Genomic DNA, 24,454 nt, shown 5'->3' on the forward strand with positions numbered 1-24,454 from the left:
ACTAGTTTTGATTTTTGATTCTAAAATGTTAAGCTAATTTCAGAATTGTGATGCTTCGTTTGAGCAAAAAATTTGTCCATTTATCAGAATGTTATTATTAAAACCTTATAATATGGTGATCAACCTTTTTTTTTTGTTGTTTTAAACAAAAGGAGCATAGAAAATCAACTTTTTTCATAAATAGGATGTATATATATGAGAAAATATCAATTTGAAAACTGTGATTCAGCATGTGTTCATGAAGAGAAAAAAATGAGGTACCCTATAGAGGGATATAACTTATAGTAGTCCTAATCAACATTTTAAAATAGTTCCCATGCATGTCATTAACATGAAAGAATAATAAAGAAATAATATCTGATACTAGCAAAGTAATTTTTATAAAAACAGCTAACAGAAGTTGGTTTATGTGGATGGGGTGGATACCTATGGATATTTCTGATCCAATTCACTTGCGAACAGTATGCTTCTCATCCACATGTTGTCTGTTGAAGTTGCAGATCAATTATGGATTAGATCAGGGATTCGCTTCCAATGGGTTAAGCGTATTCTGCTTCATTTTGGCTGATCTACTATGCGACATTCTTTAGTGAGCTGCAACTGCGCAATTTTTTGGTGATCCATCTTGGGAAATTTTGTTTATTCATCATCATCAACATTATCTTCTTCTTCTTCTTAATTAAATAATTTTGCGGATGCTCTAAAAAACATGTAGTTTGATTTAAACTCCTTGCATTCCATTTCGCCATATGGTTGTAGCTGCACTGTTTCTCTCAAAAATTGTGAAACATCATTAATTTTGAATTTCCAATGTAGATAACCTGAGAATCAGCACGGAGAATGATTTACAGAAACATGAGCAGGTTCGTGTCACTGGTATTACCTCGGAGAAAGAAACTTCCAGTAATTTGTACGTAAGTAAAACTAATTCTTGCGAGGCGTGTCCAGATTTTGAAGACACTTCTACTGCTGCCCAGAATTTGGAATTCTTTGGTGACAAGGTTCCTAGGAACAAGCCTTCTGGTTCCAGTGAGTGGAATCGGACAGATGCACATGAGGGGCTCAATCATTCTAACTTTCCAATGCATGTACAGTTGTTCGTTGATGCCATTAAGAAGAACAGATCCTGTCAGAAATTTATTCGAAGTAAGCTGATTCATATTGAAGCAAAGCTCGAGGAAAACAAAAAACTCAAGGAACGTTTTAAAGTCCTCAAAGACTTTCAGGTTTCCTGCAGAAAAAGAACCGGACGAGCTTTGTCCCAGAAGAAGAATCCTAGTGTTCAGTTGGTTTCAGTACAGAAAATGAAAGCTTCCAAAAATTCGAAGGTCAGCTCTGAAATATATATACTTTTTTTCAGTGTGATTTCTTTGGACTGCTTTAAAATGCTTATGGTTTCAGTGTTGATTTGCTTCTATATATATATATATTTTGTACCTCATAAACTATGTGAATTATAAACGTAACCAGACTGTGTTATGATATTTATACTAAGAGGCTGTGACTGATGATTCAGACATAAAATGCAATTGCTATTGTGCTGAGTTATATTGCATGGGCCAAAGGTGGTGTTGTTTCTATAATGCTAAATTTAGAGATTTAGGATTATTTTTCTATTTCATATTTTAATTAATTTCTTTTAGATGTGGCGAGGTATTGGTATTTGTTATGTGTTTATGAATCAATTTGGAAAGTTATTGTCATATTTGTAAACTTCAGATTGTTGAGAATAAAACCATAGCAGCATTGGGACTAGCTCATCCTGTTTCAGACAAACAACTCTAAATGAATGTGTTAAGATTTGATTAAAACAAATGACCTAACTTGAAGATAGATGTCTCCCACTATTTATAATACAAATTGGAAACATTCTAATGACAATAATACCCTTACAAACTCTCACTAATTAACATACTAACACACTTCCTAATAATAATACTGATAGACAAATAACCTCTAACACTCCCCCTCAAGCTAGAGCATAAATGTCATATGCTCCTAGCTTTGTTATAAATAAATTTAACACAAGCACCCCCCAATGCTTTAGTAACAAATCAGCAAGTTGCATATCCGATTTCATATAAGCAGTAGTAATGAGCTTCTGCACAAGTTTCTCCATAACAAAGTGGCAATAAACTTCAATGTGCTTCGTTCACTCATGAAAGACTAGGTTGGAGGCAATATGAAAAGCAACTTGATTGTCACACATCAACTTCATAGGCTAAGGAAATACCCAATTCTTCCAATATCTTCTTCAACCAGACGAGTTCACAAGCAGTGTGAGCCACAGCTTTATATTTTGATTTAGCACTTGACTTTACCACCAAAGTTTGTTTCTTACTCATCCAAGAAACCAACTTACCACCAACCAAGATACAACCTGGTTGTGGATCTCCTGTTCAAAGGTGAACTAGCCCAATCTGCATCTATATATCCATGGATATAAGTGTGACCTTGATCAAGATATAAAAGGCCTTTCCTGGGTGCACCTTTGAGATATCTCAAGATACGAATTATTGCGTCCTAGTGACTTGTCCTCGGAGAATCTAGAAAATTGACTCACAACACTTGTTGCAAAAGATATATCCGACTAAGTAACTGTGAGATAATTTAACTTTCCAACAAGTCTCCGGTATTGTTCAGGATTGGGTAGTAAGTCACTCATACTCGACACTAACTTGATGTTAGGATCCATAGGTGTATCAACCGGTTTAGATCCCAACAATCCAGTTTCATCCAATAGGACAAGAACATACTTCCTCTGTGACAAAACTGTTCCCATAAGAGATCTAGATACTTCTATACCCAAGAAGTATTTCAATGGTCGCAAATCTTTGGTTTGAAACTTAGTCTGTAGAAAAAGTTTGAGCTCTGAATACTTTTATCATCATCACTTGTAATAGCAATATCATCCACATAAACAACAAGAGGGATCCTACCTGATGAAGTATGACGATAAAACACGGAAAGGTCCATAGCATCGTCGAAGACCAAACTCAAGTACTGCAACATTGAAACGACCAAACCATGTTTTGGGACACTGTTTTAAACCATATGGAGCCTTCTTAAGCTGACAAGCCTAATTCCCTCTGAGCAACGAACCTAGGTGGTTGCTCCATATAAACTTCTTCCTCAAGGTCAACATGCAAAGAAGGCATTCTTCACATCTAACGATGCATATGCTAGTGGCGACAAGTAGTAGCAAAGGAGATGAGCAAACTTATTGATGTAAGTTTGGCAACTAGAGAAAAATTACCAGAATAATCTAGACCATACACCTGAGTTTATCCCTTAGTAACAAGATGGGCCTTTAGATGAGCCACAGAACCATCAGGGTTGACTTTCACATTGTAAACCCAATGACAGCCAACCATAAACTTGTTAGGAAGAAGAGGTACCAAGTACCAAGTACCAAGTTCTAAGTACCATTGTCCCGTAAAGCATTCATCTCTTCAACCATAGCATCCTTCCACCTAGAATGGGCTAAGGCTTCTGAAACAGATTAAGGAAGGGTAGTAGATGATAAGAGTAGTAACAAAACAAAAATAGGAGGATGATAAGGAGTCATAACAAACATATTTGGAAATGGGATGCGAGTACATGTGCGTTTACCTTTCCAAACAGAAATAGGAGGATCGACATCATGGGAAGTATGATCACTAGACAAGGAAACCAAAGGTGTGGTAGTAGAAGATAGAGGGGACTTTCTTCCTTGGAGCCACTGTCATGAATACACCTGCAAATTAGGGTGATCAAGACAATGAGAACTCGAACTACATGAAGACTCAGATGGTTGGTTTGGCAAGGACAACAATGTGGAATTTGGAAGATTAGGCAAAGGAAGAGACTCATTGAGCTCAGAAGTGTTTAGTGACTGGGTGTAGTAAGGTTTAGACTCAAAGAAGGTAACATTGGCAGAAAAAAAAGAGGTAATGCAACATAGGACTATGTTGGCCTTACAAGGCTTAAAATCTTGTTATCTTGTTTTGATGCTAAAAAACAAGTTTATTTGTGTGAGTAATGATACTTCAGGGCTCATATATGTGAAAACAAGGTCAAAGTGCTCACAAGGATCAAATTAAGCTTAAAAGAGTCAAAGCATGGTTTTAAAGATGAAATATGAAACCTTGAAGAATATGAGGACATGAAATGAGTTGTTGAAAGCCAAGGCATATTAAAGTCCAAAGAGCCAAAGAAAGGCAAAGTGAGAAAGCTTAAAGAATATGGAAGCTTGAAGAAAAGATGGACTCAATCCAAGGACAAAGCATGAAGACTCAAGAACTTAGAATGTTAATATCTTAGAAGTCTCATGTAAGTGCTTTAATGTTTAAAATATCGTTTGAAATATTTTGAAGCTCTTAGGTTAACTTATTGGACCTAAATACCTTTTAAAATATCTGTAAAATAATTTTATAAAGTCAAAAATTATTTTAAAAAGGTTAGAGTCATTTTTGGAATGAAGAGCATCAAAAAGGGTATTTCCATTTGCTGTCAGTTTTTATACTGCCGTATTCAGGTGCATTTTTCACTATCAAAACCTCATTATTTTGAAAAGTGGTCAACATGAAAGTTGTAGGATTTTCTCTTAGCTTTCGTTTGACACCAAGAACACCTAATTTGGAGTTATACATAAAAAGTTATGGCTAAAACACTGAAGCGGGGTCACTGCTGTCAGTCAGCTGAACATTGTTTACGGGAGGGACTTTAGATGACTGAACAACTGACTTCAGTCGATTGAAGAACAAGTTCAGCTGACTGAAGTATTTCCAGAACAGGCAGAAAGTTACAGCAATGAGTTCAGTCGACTGAACTTGTGACTTCAGTCAACCGAACTTGCGACATCAGTCATCTGAACTCTAACTTCAGTTGACTGACTCTGTATCCAGTTCAATTTTTTAAGGGTTTAAGGAACTTTAGTTGACTGATCTCGACACTTCAGTCAACTGAACACTGTTCAACGGACAAAAATTTTAAAACTCTTGTTTTTTAAAATATAGCCGTTTGAGCTCTAAACTTTCTAAAATTTTGGAAAACACTTAAAGGAAACTTTTGCAACATGGAAACAAGTTTGAAAGCCTATAAATATATGGTTTTGCAAATCAAAACTCATTCAAGAATTGAAAAATTTGTTTTGAGAAGCTGAAAGTATTTTTGTTCTTCCAAAGTTCTCTTGCTCACTCATTGAAAAATTCTTTTGCTGAGATATTCTGAAGTGCTAATCCTTCCTCCTCTGAATTCCTACTTCTAATCCTCATCTAAGAAGGATATTGGTGAATTCTACACTTGAGCTTCATTGTATTTTATATTGATATTTTACATTCAAAGTGTATAGTGCTGAAATTTTACTAACTTGCTCTTTGAGAGAGTATACTTGTACGCAGATCTTATCTTGTGTTTCTTATAGTTCTTTGACGTTCCAAGGGTTGTTTGGATCGTTGGCTAAGTAAGGAAAAATTGCTTAGAGAGGCGGGCTCTAGCCTATGTAAGGAGTGACCGAACGAGGGGATATCGTTTGGAGAAGGTGGGCTCTAGCCTTAACCAAGGAGTGTTGTAATCGGTATTGTTCCACCTGTCAACGGAACTGAACTAGTGAATCCTTTGGTGGTTTGCCAAAGGCGAGGACGTAGGGTGGGTATAAGCCGAACCTCGTAAAAATCTGCATCTCATTCTCTCTTTCCCTTACTCTTTATTTTCAGTATATTTAAATTGTGTGGATGGTTTTAAATTTGAAAATCATATAAACTATATATATTTGGAAATCAAACAAACTTAAGGTTTAATTTTTGTTTGGGTTGCGGAAACCGAAAGGGAGTACGTTGGTTACACCATATCTTGCGGAAACCTTGCGAGAGTACGTTACTTGGTTAACATCCCAAAGATAAATTTACCAAGAGTTTATTTGAGTTCTAAATATTTGGAAAGAGTAATTTGATTTATCTATACAGGGCTTTACATCAGCAAGCATAAATTCTCATTCACTACAGGGTTTGGTTCAAATTTGGTAAATATAAACAAACAACTGTCTTGAGTTGTTATATTACCAAAGTGCTGAATACTTTATATCTTGGTTTGGTTGTTTGTTGTTTAACTTGTACTTGGCAAATAAATTGATTGTTTAGCTTGAAGATATTGTTTAATTGATTGGTTGTTTAATTAAGTTGTTGTGTGATTTATGAAATTAAACAAACAAGTTAAAGAATTGGTTAAGTGTTTAAAGAAGTTAAGCATTCTTAAAAGAAGTTAAAAGAAAGTTTTAATAGCCAATTCACCCCCCCTCTTGGGAAGCTATTCCTAATTTCAGACTATAACAATGATATCCCTTTTGAGTATATGAGTAGTCTTGAAAGACACATTTTATAGCATAAGGATCCAACTTATCCACCCTAGGAGTTAGTTGATGAACAAATGACACACCCAAATATATGAGGAGAAGCCTAGCCAGTTTGACTCAAGTGGTAATGGCGACTTGTGACTTTGGTGACCATAAGGTCACGGATTCGATTCTCCTTTGAGAGTTTACCCTGGTGAATTACTAGGGTTGCATCAATGGGCGGGTGGCTTCCCTCCCCTCCCCTCCTCTCCCCCGATTTGGTGCTGCACCATAGTGTCCAAAGTAGCGTGATGGTGGCTGGAGTCCCCAGATTATCAAATATATATATATATATATATAAGGAAGAGAAAATAGAGGTAAACTAGGAAAGAGAATGGAGCAGGGAATTTTACCACTAAGAATAGAGGATGACATTCTATTGATAAGATAACAAGCAATAAGTTCAACATCACTCCAAGACACTTTAGGTACATGCATTTGATAAAGTAAGGTGTGAGTTCCTTTCTGCAACCCCATTTTGTTGAGGAGTGTGGGCATTGGATGATTGATGAACAATACCAAATGTGTTGGGACACTCGACCTGGCCACCACACTTTGTTTTTAACTTTTCCAAGAAACCAAATTACCACCTGCAAAGATACAATACATGGTTGTGGATCTTCGATGGGAAGGTGATCCGACCCAATTTGCATCCGTATATCCCTGAATATAAGTGTGACCCCAATCTTGATATGAGAGGCCTCTCCATGGTGCACCTTTGAGATATCTCAAAATGCGAATTGCTGTATCCCAATGACTTGTTCTCGGGGAATCTAGAAATTGACTCACAACACTTGTTGCAAAGGATATAATTGGTCGAGTGACTGTGAGATAATTCAACTTTCCAACAAGTACTTGGGTTATGCAACAAATCAACCACATTTGGCATTAACTTACTATTGGGATCCATGATGCATCAACCAATATGTGTCCCAACAGCCGCGTCTCATTAAAAAGATCAAGAATATACTTCCTATGTGACAAGACAATTCCCGTATGAGATCTCGACACTTCTATACCCAAGAAGTACATCAGTGGTCCCAAGTCTATGGTTTGAAACTTAATCTGTAGAAAAAGCTTTAGGTCCTAGATGCCACAATACTCATCACCAGTGATCACAATGTCATCCACATACAATAAGTAAAATACTATGGAGTATGACGATAAAATACAGAGTGATCTACTGTACTCCAATGAAGGCCAAACTCAAGTACTATGACACTAGGACAGCCAAAACATGCTCTTGGAGATTGTTTTGATCCATATAATGATTTATTGAGCTGACATACTAAGCCTGATTCCCCTTGAGTAACAAACCCAGCAGGTTGCTCCATATATACCTCCTCATGAAGATCACCATGTAGGAAAGCATTCCTCACATCTAACTAATGTAGCGGCCAATGACAAGTCGTGGCTAAAGAAATGAACAAATGTGTTGAGGCAAGTTTAGCAACTGGGAAGAATGTGTCTGAATAATCCAAACCATACACCCGAGTACACTCCTTAGCAACAAGGTGGGCCTTCAGACGAACCATAGAACCATCATGATTGACTTTTACATTGCACGCCCAGCGACAACCAACTAGAGACTTATCAGGAGGAAGAGGCACCAAATCCCAGCATGTTTTCAACCATTGGTGTCCTCCACCCAGAATGAGATAAGGCTTCAGAAATAGATATTGGAAGTGTATCAAAAGACAGATTACTAACAAAACAGTAATAATAGGGTGATAAGAAATCATAAACAAACAAAATTAGAGATCGGATGTTGGGTACATGTGCGTTTTCCTTTGCAAACAACTTTTGGAGGATCAACATCATGAGAAATAAGATCATCCGATGACATAGTAGTAGAAGGCACTTCCTCCTTGAGTCGTTGTGTGTATGCCTGCAAAATGAGATGATTCAAGTGATGAGAAGGACTCAAACTGGATGAAGATGTCGGAGGATTGGGCACAGATACCAGGTTTGGATTTGGAAGGCAAAGAAGAGGAAGAGACTCATCAAGGTCAATAGACCTCAAGGAATCAGAGTAGTCTGGTGTAGACTCAAAAAAGCTGACATTAGCAGGGACAAAGAATCGATGTAAAGTAGGACTAACATCGATATCTCTTTTGAGCATAGGAATAGCCCAGAAAAATGCATTTGATAGCACGCGGATCCAACTTATCCATTCTCGGAGATAACTTGTGGACAAAGGACACATAACCAATATACGAGGAGAAAGGGAGAACAAAGAAGCCTTACGAAAGATAATTGAATATGGGATTTTACCACCAAGGACAGAGGATGGCATTTTATTGTTGAGGAAGCAAGCTGTGGGCACAACATCGCTCCAAGAGACTTTGGGGACATTCATTTGGTACAATAGCATGAGTGACTTCAAGAATATGTCTGTTTTTCCACTCTGCAACTTCATTTTGTTGTGGATTGTGGGCACAAGAGGACTGATGGATTATACCAAAGTTAGTCATATAAGTATGAATTGGGTATTGAAGTACTCCATGGCATTGTCACTATGAAGTATCCTGACGGGCATATCAAATTGAGTCTATGTTGGGGAACATAAAGCACAAAAGACATCAAACAACTCGGAACAATCTTTCACTAAATATAATTAAGTCATCCTAGAGTAGTCATTAACAAATTAAAAAAAGTACAAAATCCTATCTTTGGTGTGACATGACTAGGGCCCCAAATATCAGAATGGACGAGCATGACAGGACTAACCACCCTTTTGTTGACCTGGGGAGCAAAGGGAACATGATGATGCTTGCCCAATTGACAAGACTCACACTAAAGATTAAACACAGAACTCAATGTAGGAACTAGTTGTTTCAACTTGTCCAAGGACAGATGACCAAGGCAACAATGGATTTGAAGTGATGTAGCTGCGACTGTGCAGGTAATAGGCGGAGAAGACGACTTAAAGTAGTAAAGTCCACGAGCCTCACGTCCTATGCCAATTGTCTTTATCATCTTTAGATCTTGAACAACCACAGAATCAGGAAGGAATGTGATAGAACAATTTAGTGACTTTGTAAGCTTACTAAATGACATGAGATTGAAAGGAGATTTAGGAATGTATAAAGCAGGAGAAAGAGAGATAGGAGTAGGATTTGCTGTTCCTATCCCCTTAAAAAGCAACAGTGGAACCATCAGCAAGGGTAACTTGAGGGATATTTTCAGGGATATTGGAGATCAGAAAAGAAGTCGGTCGCACCTGTTATATGGTCAGTGGCAGCAGAATCGATAATCCAAGGACTAGTTGGAAGGATACCAGATGACATGCAGATTGTAGGATTACCTTTCTAGGCAAAAGAAGCAATGTGATAAGATGCTGTTGAGACAATTGATTTTGTAGAAACCTTGAATACTCCTCTGATATACTCATAGTACACGGTTCACTCAAACAAGTGACTGACGAAAGAATCATACTTTTGGGATTTGCAAACGCCATCCCATCATCTTAAACTCAGACCAATGATCATAAGACTAATTGCTGGAACAATTTGAACAACCATGAATAAGGTGATCCACCATGAACAAGTCACAGATAAGTTAGTACAAGACTGCCATAGCACTAAGAAACTCAGATGCAGCACCAAGAAAGCAACACTCAGCACTGGAACAATTGGAGAGGTGAACCACCAAAACTACCGTGAACAAATCACCACCAACCTTGCCACAGCCTCACAAAAAGAAAAAGAAAAAAAAGAACAGCTTATGAGCACTGCCACTGCTCCAAGAAGATCACCAATGACCATTACTAACACTGAACAACAACTAATGAATTACCATGAATGCATTGTCACGACAAAGATTGGATCTTTGAGAAAAAAAACACATGCCCAATGGTTTGATATTTTGGTATATGGAAGGAATTAGAACGTTGAATAAAAAAACACAGCAAATTCCACTGTTTCAGACCCAATAAATTCAATAACCATTGATAAACAGCTTCACGAAGCATCAAACAACCATTCCTTGGGTGCCGCACTGCCGCAGATGAGGTGAACAACTAACTGAAAGATATAGCACTGCAATAGCCTTACAACTGAACATATGAATGCTGCCATGGCTCCAAAAAACTGACAAAGAAGCCTTCACAAACCTTGAACAGAAATTAATGGAATGAATGTCGAGAGTGCATAGTCGGAAAAGGTTGAATTTTTGAGCAAAAAACTGACCTAGCAGCTTGATAATATAGTCTAGAGGAGGAATCAGAGCATGGCAGAGGGAAAAAAAGAAAAAAGTGGCTGGAAATTCACTCAGGTGCCGGTGTGTGGGGTTGCGTGGGGGATCCTCCGGCTATGGGGTTTTGTAAGGTGAGTCATCGGAGGGGGTCTGTTTATGGGTGTATGGTTGGTTTTGCAAAATAATATGGGATGGAGGTGAATCTAGGAAGGACAGCCGCGACAATGGTGTTTTTTGGTGACAATTGAGGAGAATAGGGTTTAGTTTGGATTATGCTCTGATACCATGTTGAGTAATTGGGTAAAATGGAAGACCTAAACTCAATGATAGGTCTCTCCCTCTATTTATAATATATGTAAGTACAATGAGAATGACCAAAATACCCTTACTAACTCACACTTATTACTAACAAAACTCTTCACATAATAATAATGCTAAAAGACTAAATAACCATTACATCAACAATGCCAACACACACCAAAGCCCTTTCTCATAAGACGTCTATCTGAAAACTCCAGCTCACTTTATCATAGGCTTTCTTGAAATCTAATTTAAAGACAAATCCCTCTTCTTATTACTACGATTATCCTCCACCACCTCATTGGCAACTAAAATAGTATCCACAATCTGCCTCCCCGCAACGAACATGCTTTGAGCACTTGAGATGGCATCATCAAGCACCGCAATCAACTGTGTTAAGACTTAAGATTTGATTAAAATGAATGACCTAACTTGAATATAGGTCTATCCCTTGATTTATAGTACAAATTAATACATTCTAATGGAAATAATACCCTTACTAACTCACTAATTAACATACTAACACACTTAATAATAATACTAAAAGATGTAAATAACCTCTAACAATTCCCCTCAAGCTGAAGCATAAATGTCATATGCTTCTAGCTTGTTACAAATGAATTTAACACGAGCACCCTCCAAAGTTTTGGTAAACTAATAAGAAAGCTGCATATTCGACTTCACATAAGCAAGAGTAATGAGCTTCTGCAAAAGTTTCTCCTGAACAAAGTGGCAATCAACTTCAATGTGCTTTGTCCGCTCATGAAAGACCTTGTTGGACGCAATATGAAGAGCTACATGATTGTCACACATCAACTTCATAGGCTGAGAATGGGAAATACCCAATTCTTTCGTCATGTTCTTCAACCAGACAAATTCATAAGCAGTGTGAGCCATAAGAAGTATTTCAATGGTCCCAAATCTTTAGTTTGAAACTTAGTCCGTAGAAATAGTTTGAGACTTCGAATACCTTTACCATCACCACCTGTTATAACAATTCATCCACATAAATAACAAGAAGGATCCTACTCGATGAAGTATGACGATAAAACACGAAATGATCCACAATACACCTTCGAAGACCAAAATCAAGTATGACAACATTAAAACTACCAAACCATGCTCTTGGCGAGTTTTAAACCATATAGAGCCTTCTTGAGCTGACACACTAAGCCGAAGTACCCCTGAACAACAAGCCCAGGTGATTGCTCCATATAAACCTCCTCCTCAAAGTCACCATACAAGGAGATATTTTTCACATTTAATTGATGCAAAGGCCAGTGACATGTAGTAGCCAAGGAGATGAGTAGGCATGCTGATGTAAGTTTGGCAACCCAAGAAAAAGTATTAGAATAATCTAGACCATACATTTGAGTGTATCCCTTAGCAACAAGACGGGCCTTTAGACGAGCCACAAAATCATTAGGATTGACTTTCTCAGTGAACCCAGAGAAAACCAACCACAAACTTGAGAGAAGCAAGAGGTACCAAGTCACAAGTACCATTGTCATGTAAAGCATTCATCTTTTCAACCATACTATCTTTCCACCTAGAATGGGATAAGATTTCTGAAATAGATTTAGGAAGGGTAGTAGATGGTAGAGCAGTAACAAAACAATAATAGGAGGGTGATAAGGAGTCATAACAAACATAGTTGGAAATGGGATGTTGAGTACATGCCCGTTTACCTTTTAGAACAACAATAAGGGGATCAACATCAAGCAAAGTGTGATCATTAGACGAGGAAACCAAAGGGTTGGTAGTAGAAGCTAGAGGGGACTTTCTTCCTCGGAGCCACCGTTGTGAATATGCTTGCAAATAAGGATGATCAAGACAATGAGAAGGACTTGAATTACACGTAGGCTTATATGGTTGGTTAGGTAAGGACAACAACGTAGAATCTGGAAGATTAGGCAAAGGAAGAGACTTATTGAGCTCAGAAGTGCCTAGTGATTGGGTGTAGTAAGGTGTAGATTCAAAGAAGGTAGCATTGGCAGAAACAAAGAAGTGATGCAGTGAGATTTATAGTCCCAATTCCTTGACTGCAGTGGTGGACCCATCAGCATGAGTGACACAAAGTAAATTTGTAGGATATTGTAGAGTAGAGAAGAAGCTAGGTATACCTGTGATATAATTAGTGGTAGCAGAGTCTATGACCCAAGCACTAGGATGAGAAGTACTAGATGACAGGCATACTGTGTGATTACCTTTTTGGGCTAGAGATGCAATGGGAAGAGAAGCTTGTTATGACGCTTGATACTGCTGGAAGTTGGAATACTCTTCCTTTGACATGGACACAGTACGCCGCCCCCCACTCTGCTCCAAAGGTGAGGAGTCAGTGATGGATGCAATGCTGTGAAGGCAGTGGTGCTTGCATTGGCAACACGTGAAGGTCAGCTGTGAAGATCCCAACACTGCTCAATAGTATGATTACTCCGTCCACAATGAGTGCGCTTGCGAGGAGTACATCTACCTTGTCCGTCTCTACCACTACAACCTTTTGAACCACCTCATTAACTTTGAAGTTGTTTGGTAGAGAATTGGAATCATCTTGTATAGCAAAGGCCGTCCTTCTTAGAGCCAGATGCAAGAGGAGGAGAATATGTGCGAAAGGAAGCATGAAGGACACTAGAATAAACATCAGCAAATGATGGTAGCTCAACACTACTGAGTATTTGGGATTGGACTGCCTCAAACTCAGGTCTCAAGCCTGCTAGAACACGAAGAACTGTCATCTGCTCCTTTTAATTCTGTACCCCACGAACGTTGGCAGTTGTAGGTTGCACAATGTTAAGCTCCTCATGGATACACTTCATCTCTCCAAAATAGTTTGCAATAATCCTGTCTTTTTGTTGTAATTGAAAGTACTCTTGGGATAAAATTATACATACGTGTAATGTTCCTAGAGTATAGAAGTTTGACATAATCCCAAATCTCCTTGCATGTATCTACATCCATACATATTCATGCAATCTATTGCTCCATCGAATTCCATAAGAGGGAAACAATCAAGGCATCTTCTTGAACCCACATGTCTTTTCTCTTTTCATTAGAAATATTAGATTGGAGCAAGTGGTTAGATTTGTCTAATCCTACTAAAGAAATCTGAACAGCTTTAGAACATTGAACATAGTTTTTTCCATCCAACTTTTGAGTTGTTTGTCGCAGCGATGTAGGAAACAAATTTTTGGGATTCATTGATTCCATCGCAACACACAATTCATAAATCACCCCAAAACAAGAACAATCAAAACTAATCGAGACAATCACAAACTATGTGAAGCACTGACACAATCAAGGACAAGGTGAACGATTCACCGATGGATATAGCACTGCCACAGACTAACAACTTAACATATGAACACTGACATGGCTCCAAAAAACTCACAAAGAAGCCTTCACAAACCTTGAACAAAAATTGACAGAATACTGCGAGTGCATGTTTGAAAAGGTTGAATTTTTGAGCAAAAAACAGGCCTATAGCTTTATAATATAGTCTAGAAAAGGAATCAAAGCATGGCAGAGGAGAAGAAAAAGAAAAACGTGGCCTAAACTTCACTTGTGTGCCGGCACCTGGGGGTGAGTGGGGCCTCTTGCGGCGATGGGGTTTTGTGGGGGTTAGGCTTTAGAGCGCCCGGCGCGGGGGGGGGGGGGGGGGGGTGGTTCTATTTATTGGTGTGTGGTTGGTTTTGTGAAATAATATGGGATGGAGGTGGATCTGGATGGACAACCGCAAGAAAGATGTTTTCCTGCGACGATTGAAGGGAATAGGGGTTAGGTTGGATCACATCTGATACCAGGTTAAGATTTGATTAAATTTAATGACCTAACTTGAAGATAGGTCTCTCCCTTTATTTATAATAAAAATTAAATACATTCTAATGACAATGATACCCTTACCGACTCTTACTAATTAACATACTAGCACACTTAATAATAATAATTAGCTAAAACTTTAGTAGTACTCTTATACACACTAGAAACGAGTAATAGGTCTAAAATCCTTCACTTTAATAGAATTAAATTTCTTTGGAACCAAGGCTATAAAGGAGGAATTAATACTCTTTACTAAGGACTTCATTATCAAAGAACTTGCTAAAACTTTCAACAATCCTCTTTTATTGTATCCCAACAATCTTGAAAAAAAGCAATGTTAAAACCATCCGACCTTGGACCCTTATCCCTATCAATCCCAAAAACCACCCCCCTAACTTCCTCATCAAAAGGTCTCTCTAACCAACACTTTTGATAAACAAATATAGGGTTCCAATCTAATCCCTCCATCATTGGCCTACAATGATCCTCCTCCGAACACAAGTTCTAAAGGAAATTGGTGATAACAGAAGCAATATGACCTTGATTATTAGAAACAATCCCATCCCCCACATCTAACTCCCTAATCATATTCTTACTTTTTTCCCCATTAGTTCTTTATGAAAGAAAGAAGAGTTGCAATCACCATCCTTAACCCATTTGAATTTGGTCTTTTGTCGCCAACTTCCAATTTCCTGAAATATCACCTCTTCTAGTTTGTTTTAAGGGAAACTCTCCTAATCTTTTCACTATTTGTAATATAACTTGGTTCCAAAACCCAGACATATGAAGACTTGATTGCCGGTTGGGCCTTAGAATTTCTTCCAATGTGCTCTCGACTCTTTTAAGGGATAGTAGTTCTGAGTTCCTTCATCCAACTAGTTACCTGATTTCTTATGCACAACTTCATTAGTTGTCTTCTCAAACTAAAAGGTCAATGTAGCTCTAGGAGGATTGTGCAACATATCCTCCTCCACCTGAGATTATTCTGAGCAGCAACTTGTACTGCATCTTTGACGGAAAAGAGACGACATGCAGCAACTTGGAGGCAACAGCTGGTTTCAACCCTTCTTTATTTTAAGCAACCGTCACATCTTTTTTCATTTCATGTCAGGACGAGTAGCCAAATGATAGAACCTACTAATGTAGTCCGCTAGTCTTGTCTTCTTCCTGCAAATCAAAGAATAGCAAAGGAACACTGCTTGAAATCGGAAGGCACAAATGCTCCTGCATCACTGCGTGGCTCGCTTCATCTCTCCTGTGTTATGAATCTTATGATCTCACCAAATCTCCTTCTTTTGAAGATCTCCTATTGTTCAATCTATAAAATTTGAGTTGTTCCCTTCAATTTTGATTCAGCCTAATATGATTTTATAACCTTATATCATACCATCGGAAATAGTAGTCCAAATAATACTCCAAAACATCAAACTTGTAGGAAGAACTATCACCATTAAAATCTGAAACTTTTAATGTAATTTCTTTGTTCAAATAATCAGTTCGGCCTCCACACAAAGATGCAATTCAAAAGTATTTGGAGCAAGAGCAGCTATACCACTTTCTTGCTTGGTAGGAAAATCAGCAGGCCTTTTGCCCAAGGCTGCAGCTTTAGTTGTTAGTCCGTTCAAAGCCATCCGTAATGCTCCCCAAGACATTCTCGATCTTATGTATCCTGCCAGACAACACTCCACCTTTACAGAGAACTCAACAGTAGTCACCATGCTGCTGACTTTTAAAAAAAAAAATTATAAATACTGCAACTATATATCACCGAGGACCCTTAACTTAATTTGCCGAGAATTTTCAATCTATTTATGCAAAACCACAAACTGGACTCTCATTTTATAAAAAATTGTCATCAATTTCGCATAAATTAAATAAACCGTCAAACAAATTAAAAATTGCCGTGATTTGGTCCAATTTTGATCAGGTGCGTGGCGGTACTAATGGGTCCCTCGTATGTGTACTAAACTCAAAACAATCAATCTTATACCAAATGAGTTCACATATTTTGAGGTTTTTGCAGGAAAAATTCTAAATAATGGCTGGAAGTGTCTGATGGTTTTGAAAGTGGTAGGACATGGAAAAATTTTCCCACATGCACATTACCTGTTGTCATGAGTCAAGCTTGTATAGGGCATTATGTGTGCCTGTGATAGCTTGTCTTGTGTGTATGGGTAGGTAACTGTCATGTAAATAGTACTGTTTGTTTTATTCTTTGAGTACCTTAGTAAAAAATAGAGTATGAATGCTTGGTCATTTTAGCATTTCCTAATTGACTGCTTGTCCTTAAGTATCATATTCCTTTTTCTATCTTAATATATGTTTATTCTTTTACCAGAAAAAGTCCTCACCCTCTACCTGGTTCTATTTATTGGTGTGTGGTTGGTTTTGTGAAATAATATGGGATGGAGGTGGATCTGGATGGACAACCGCAAGAAAGATGTTTTCCTGCGACGATTGAAGGGAATAGGGGTTAGGTTGGATCACATCTGATACCAGGTTAAGATTTGATTAAATTTAATGACCTAACTTGAAGATAGGTCTCTCCCTTTATTTATAATAAAAATTAAATACATTCTAATGACAATGATACCCTTACCGACTCTTACTAATTAACATACTAGCACACTTAATAATAATAATTAGCTAAAACTTTAGTAGTACTCTTATACACACTAGAAACGAGTAATAGGTCTAAAATCCTTCACTTTAATAGAATTAAATTTCTTTGGAACCAAGGCTATAAAGGAGGAATTAATACTCTTTACTAAGGACTTCATTATCAAAGAACTTGCTAAAACTTTCAACAATCCTCTTTTATTGTATCCCAACAATCTTGAAAAAAAGCAATGTTAAAACCATCCGACCTTGGACCCTTATCCCTATCAATCCCAAAACCACCCCCCTAACTTCCTCATCAAAAGGTCTCTCTAACCAACACTTTTGATAAACAAATATAGGGTTCCAATCTAATCCCTCCATCATTGGCCTACAATGATCCTCCTCCGAACACAAGTTCTAAAGGAAATTGGTGATAACAGAAGCAATATGACCTTGATTATTAGAAACAATCCCATCCCCCACATCTAACTCCCTAATCATATTCTTACTTTTTTCCCCATTAGTTCTTTATGAAAGAAAGAAGAGTTGCAATCACCATCCTTAACCCATTTGAATTTGGTCTTTTGTCGCCAACTTCCAATTTCCTGAAATATCACCTCTTCTAGTTTGTTTTAAGGGAAACTCTCCTAATCTTTTCACTATTTGTAATATAACTTGGTTCCAAAACCCAGACATATGAAGACTTGATTGCCGGTTGGGCCTTAGAATTTCTTCCAATGTGCTCTCGACTCTTTTAAGGGATAGTAGTTCTGAGTTCCTTCATCCAACTAGTTACCTGATTTCTTATGCACAACTTCATTAGTTGTCTTCTCAAACTAAAAGGTCAATGTAGCTCTAGGAGGATTGTGCAACATATCCTCCTCCACCTGAGATTATTCTGAGCAGCAACTTGTACTGCATCTTTGACGGAAAAGAGACGACATGCAGCAACTTGGAGGCAACAGCTGGTTTCAACCCTTCTTTATTTTAAGCAACCGTCACATCTTTTTTCATTTCATGTCAGGACGAGTAGCCAAATGATAGAACCTACTAATGTAGTCCGCTAGTCTTGTCTTCTTCCTGCAAATCAAAGAATAGCAAAGGAACACTGCTTGAAATCGGAAGGCACAAATGCTCCTGCATCACTGCGTGGCTCGCTTCATCTCTCCTGTGTTATGAATCTTATGATCTCACCAAATCTCCTTCTTTTGAAGATCTCCTATTGTTCAATCTATAAAATTTGAGTTGTTCCCTTCAATTTTGATTCAGCCTAATATGATTTTATAACCTTATATCATACCATCGGAAATAGTAGTCCAAATAATACTCCAAAACATCAAACTTGTAGGAAGAACTATCACCATTAAAATCTGAAACTTTTAATGTAATTTCTTTGTTCAAATAATCAGTTCGGCCTCCACACAAAGATGCAATTCAAAAGTATTTGGAGCAAGAGCAGCTATACCACTTTCTTGCTTGGTAGGAAAATCAGCAGGCCTTTTGCCCAAGGCTGCAGCTTTAGTTGTTAGTCCGTTCAAAGCCATCCGTAATGCTCCCCAAGACATTCTCGATCTTATGTATCCTGCCAGACAACACTCCACCTTTACAGAGAACTCAACAGTAGTCACCATGCTGCTGACTTTTAAAAAAAAAAATTATAAATACTGCAACTATATATCACCGAGGACCCTTAACTTAATTTGCCGAGAATTTTCAATCTATTTATGCAAAACCACAAACTGGACTCTCATTTTATAAAAAATTGTCATCAATTTCGCATAAATTAAATAAACCGTCAAACAAATTAAAAATTGCCGTGATTTGGTCCAATTTTGATCAGGTGCGTGGCGGTACTAATGGGTCCCTCGTATGTGTACTAAACTCAAAACAATCAATCTTATACCAAATGAGTTCACATATTTTGAGGTTTTTGCAGGAAAAATTCTAAATAATGGCTGGAAGTGTCTGATGGTTTTGAAAGTGGTAGGACATGGAAAAATTTTCCCACATGCACATTACCTGTTGTCATGAGTCAAGCTTGTATAGGGCATTATGTGTGCCTGTGATAGCTTGTCTTGTGTGTATGGGTAGGTAACTGTCATGTAAATAGTACTGTTTGTTTTATTCTTTGAGTACCTTAGTAAAAAATAGAGTATGAATGCTTGGTCATTTTAGCATTTCCTAATTGACTGCTTGTCCTTAAGTATCATATTCCTTTTTCTATCTTAATATATGTTTATTCTTTTACCAGAAAAAGTCCTCACCCTCTACCTGGAACTTCAAGGAATTAAGAGCCAATGCTCTTGAAGTAGGTGTCTGATTTCCATTATCGAATAAAAAAATTGTGACTGAAAATAATTCAATGGTGCTTGTGTATGTAAAACATTGGAATGCACTAGTTCCTGGGATTTTCCTTTTGTCTGATGGTGATATCATATTTTTTAACTGTGTGGCTTAAAACAGGAAATGAAGAGCAGAGGGGGAAACACTAATTCCTTCTCTCTAGTTCCAAGCCTCACTTGCTATCAGACTCATAGGAGCATGAGCTTGTCAAAGCATTAGTCCTGCATTGTTATGTTAATTTTTATTTTGTGTGTTCTTAGACCTCATAGCTTCATTATTTTAGTGTGATCCTGTGTGCTTTGTTGCTCATTCAATGCTTTTGGGACAAGGGAGTTCTGGGATTGGTTTTAATGGTTCACTAGCCTTAGATTTTTGATGGCTTCACCAATCACCATTAATAATATGGTTTTGCTTTTGCAGGTCGGTGATAAAAAGGTCCATGCAATGTATCGCGGACCTGCAGAGAATTCTCATGTGGCTAATTATACAATGGCTTTGACCAAATTTCCGCTCTCATTGGATCGGGAAAAGTGGTTGAATAAAGAAAGGGAAAACCTTCAGAAGGGCATAAAACAGCAATTTCAGCAAATGTCATTCCAAATGTCAGTGGAGTTATGCAGGTACACACTGTCATATTGATACTCATGATAATCATGTCTAGAGCATCAGATCGTCACAAGCACTTTTCATTTCACAAGATATTTTTCAAATAAACCACTGTTTAAATTAAAAATTTGGGGCATATTATGACAGTCCTTCCATAATAGCCTTTCCTTCAGTTATTTATATTAAAAAAAAATCTTTAGATATTTTGTATTTCTCATTTCCCTTTGAGTTCCTATTTTCATTTAAATAGTTGGTATTACCTGTAAGGCGCAGATAATTTATATTTAAATTTGTTATGCATGAAGTATGATATATATATATATATATGATATTCACAATAAACACATCACCTTCTAATTATAACTACATTTATAAATATCTTACCAATTTCAATTACACATAAGGCATAGCTTAAAAATGGCTATCACGATTCCTGGTCCTATTTGTGATCTATATTTTGAAAATATTTTACATTTTAAAATTTTATTAGTATTTTAAAAAATTTAAGTTTAAGGAGTTTAAAATTAAGCTTGCTTTTCAAGACTTATGCTATGTATACAGCAGTAGATATCAATGTGCCATGAATATTGTAGTGTTTTTTTTTTTCTTCCTAAAAAGAGATCTTATTCTTGTAAACGCATGCTATATGTGTAGAATAGGCAAGACAGAATTTTATTCCACGTGCTTCCCATTCATAAAAGGCTCAAATTCCTGGTAATTTATGAAATTAAAATATTTAACAAATTATTACTTTAAAAAACAATCTTTTTAATAGAGCTCAAAAAAGGTCACTGAAAATAAGTCTAAACCTTGTAAACTATGTGTTATCAACTATTCACTATTTATTACTGCATGTTAGTAAGCATGAGTTTTGATGAGGATATGATGGTCATGTGTTGTACTTGACATATATTATATATAGAGCAAGGGAGACCCATTGCTGTGTTTTAGAGTTTCCAGTTTACTAATTGCTGTTAATGGGGTATCAGACCTAAACCCTAAGTGCTGCAGCCACCACTGGACTGAGCCCTAAATCATACTATGCTATGCATGTTAGCACCATGGAGAGTGGCAGCTGCCAGAAAACACAGCAGTTGGCAGAAAATTCCTGCACAGTGCTGCATGACCATAGACACCTTTTGAGATTTTGCAAAACCATCTGTAATCTGTAGGTCCTTGAGCCATTCCAGAGGCCTCCCTTTGCACCTTCAGGCACCTGCTGAAGGCTGATGGCTCCAAAGCAATGCCCTGGTGCACGAGGCTTTTCAAGAAGTCCTCTATAAATCATTTTATCAAGTTGCGAGTCATGGATTTTAGTGCGAAAATCCGATCTTTTTTTTAAAATTTTCACTTGCAACACTCCATCAATGATTGTTCAGTACCATAGCATGAGATTGTTGTCAGTGGTAGCTGAGTTCATTGGGGGCTGAGGCAGTGTTATGTCATTGTTTTTGTGAGCTGTTAGAAGAGATTATGCTATTTTAGTAATTATGTGGTTTGAATGTTGGGGTGGGGGGAGGGGTTGAGGACTGAAGTAAATTAGGACTACGTGTAATATAGGAGGATGCTAAACCAAGGTGAGGAGGATGAAAGCAAGAAGCCGAGCTGTATCTGAATGGGCCACAGTAGCACTAGATCTAGAAGACTGAGTTTTGAGTTGTTGAACCACGCAAACAAGATTGTTATACTGCTCTAGATGATGTACTCAACTCCCTAGTGAAGTGACTTTGCATTCGAAGTGTTTACCCTTGGCAAGAGACTTGTTGCCTCAAGTCGGTTCCCCATGGAGAGGAGTATTCGGGTTTTGAGGTTTAAGGGTTAGGTTTTCCTTATTTTAGTAGGGGGTGTTGGGGGTTACAATTGTTTTTTTGGATAATTGGTTGCTAGTATTTGTGATTGTGTTGGATCTTACCCTTCATCTCTCCTCTTAGAGGTGGGCCCTTTTAGGATTGGTTAATTATGTTTTTATGGTTCTAACTACAGTTTGTGGTCGAAACTTGAGTCCTTTTGCTAGATTAGTAGGTTGTGGTGTTTTGAGTTGGCCTAGCAAGAAGAAAAAGGCCGTGCAATGCTCTCCTCTTTGCATCCCTATCCCTTGAGCCCTTGAGCATGGCAACCTACTCCCTGACTCATCTCCCCTTCCTCCTAATTCTTCTTATAACCAGTAAGTTCTCATTGTTGCTGCTGTTCTCAAAGTCATAACCTAATCTACTAACCATATCTCGAAAATGAACTTTCCCTAAGGCCCACTCACCTTCGAGTTCTCCTTTATAACCTCTAGGGGACTCTCTTCTAGAAATTGATCATGTGATATCCATTATAGTTGCCGTATTCGAAACTCCATTCCCAACCTTCATAGAGACTGTGTGCACCCATACAACTTCGTGATACCTTTGTTCCAATCCTTGCCAGACTCAAATCCTTTCCCTTATAACCAGAGAGGTCGTGAGCACATTTATTGCTTTGCTTTCTGTCTCAATCCCCTTAATCCATCTCCCCCAAAAATTTGAGAGAGATTGTCTTCAGCCAGATCTTGAGAATGCTCAAGTAGGTATGCATTTTGTTAATCATAATTTTGATTATTTGTTAGCTTTAAATATTGAGGGGCCTTTGCTTTTTGACCCCAGCCTTGGGCTAAATATCTTTCCTATGGTTAATTTGGTTATCTGTCTAATGGTGTCTGGAGGATGAGTTAGTTCCGCTTTGAGGGTGGTAAAAGAGACAACCGAGACCCACAAGAGCTAAAAGACCTTGTTTCTTTGACTAACTACGAGGGAGGTAAAGGGTTAGGGAAAGGAGGTAAGCATGCCAAATTATGAAGATAGTTGGAATGTTAGGGTTGGGGGGCTAGCAAAAGGATTTTGATTAAGAAAGTATTGGTAAAGTACTCCTTGGACATTGTTCTCATCTAGGAAATTAAATTGGAGTTAGTAGACCATTGGGGGGGAGGGGTTGGTTAGAAGTATGTAGGGTGGTCAATGTAGGGATTGGGAATTTCTTGTCTTGTGTGGTGCCTTTGGTGGTGTCCTTGTCATATGAGATTCTTAGACTGTATCTAGAGTAGATACATTGGCGGTTTTTTTTCCCCATTTTTATGTTATCTGAAGTGACAGGGAAGGGTTAGTGGTGGGTTTCTTTAGTGTGTGGGCCTTTGAGGCGAACTCTTAAGAGTGCTTTTTGGGAAGAACTTTACTCTATTTATGGTTTCTGTGCTACTTGGTGGAGAGTGGGAGGGGACTTTAATGTGGCAAGATTTTCAATAGAGAAGAAAGAAAAAAAAAAGGGGGGGGGGGCAGAGTTCCTACTCGTATGCAAAACTTTGATTCGTTCAGAGACCTCCCTTGGGAAATGCTTTTGAGCTGGAGTGGTCACTAGTAGATTGGATAGATTCTTATTTTGTAGGGAGTGGGAGGATGAGTTTCAAGACCTCACTCAATGTACTCTCCTCGGGCCACATATGATCAATCTATGATTTTGTTGGAATCTAGTAAGGTGGTGTGGGATCCCACTCCTTTTAGGTTTGAGAACATGTGGTTGGACCATGTGACTTTCAAGCCTTTGGTTAGGGAGGCTTGTGGGGAGGTAATGGATAAGGGTTGGGAAGGTTTTAGATTCGTGAGAAAATTGAAACATTTTAAGGAGATGCTAAAAGTTTGGAATGAGCAGGTCTTTGGTGATGTTAAGATTAGAAAATTTAGACTATTGGTTGAGTTGGCTTATTTTGATAGGAATGAGTAAGGGCTAACCTCTCAGATAGCGAGGAGACCAGAAGATTTCGACTGAAGAATGAGTTGGAAGAGGCAATTTTTTAGGAATGGAGGAGTTGAAGGCAAAATACCAAATTCAAATGGGTTAAAGATGGTTATTGTAAATCTTCTTTCTTTCACAGGTTAGCTAATGGTAATAGGGGCAGAAATTTGATTTGGGAGTTAGATATGGAGAGTGGGGAAGTCACTAATGATCAAGGTTAGATCACTTCTGTTATTACCAACTTCCTTCAAAACATGTATTCGGAGGAGGACTGCTGTAGACCAATGTTTGAGGGGTTAGATTGGAATCCTATATCTGCTGATCAGAAAAGTTAAATAGAGAGACTGTTTGATAAGGAGGAATGGGGTGGTTTTTGGAATGGAAAGGGTTTAGGCCGTAGGTCCGGATTGGTTTAATATTGCTTTTAATTTTTTCCCCACAAGATTGTTGGGAGGTTGTAAAGGTGATTTG

At 37.9% G+C, this 24,454-nt stretch overlaps 1 protein-coding gene across 1 annotated transcript in view; it reads left to right on the forward strand.

The window, feature by feature from the left end:
• The window catches only part of LOC131146820 (uncharacterized), an 88,589-nt gene that overhangs the window by 19,650 nt on the left and 44,485 nt on the right, over window positions 1-24,454 (forward strand). The window contains exons 2-3 of the mRNA XM_058096616.1: window positions 817-1,328; window positions 20,048-20,247. Coding sequence (XP_057952599.1) covers window positions 817-1,328; window positions 20,048-20,247 — 712 coding nt within the window. The remainder of the gene's footprint in view (window positions 1-816; window positions 1,329-20,047; window positions 20,248-24,454) is intronic.

Source organism: Malania oleifera, chromosome 13, assembly GCF_029873635.1.
Source record: "Malania oleifera isolate guangnan ecotype guangnan chromosome 13, ASM2987363v1, whole genome shotgun sequence".
Taxonomy (NCBI): domain Eukaryota; kingdom Viridiplantae; phylum Streptophyta; class Magnoliopsida; order Santalales; family Ximeniaceae; genus Malania; species Malania oleifera.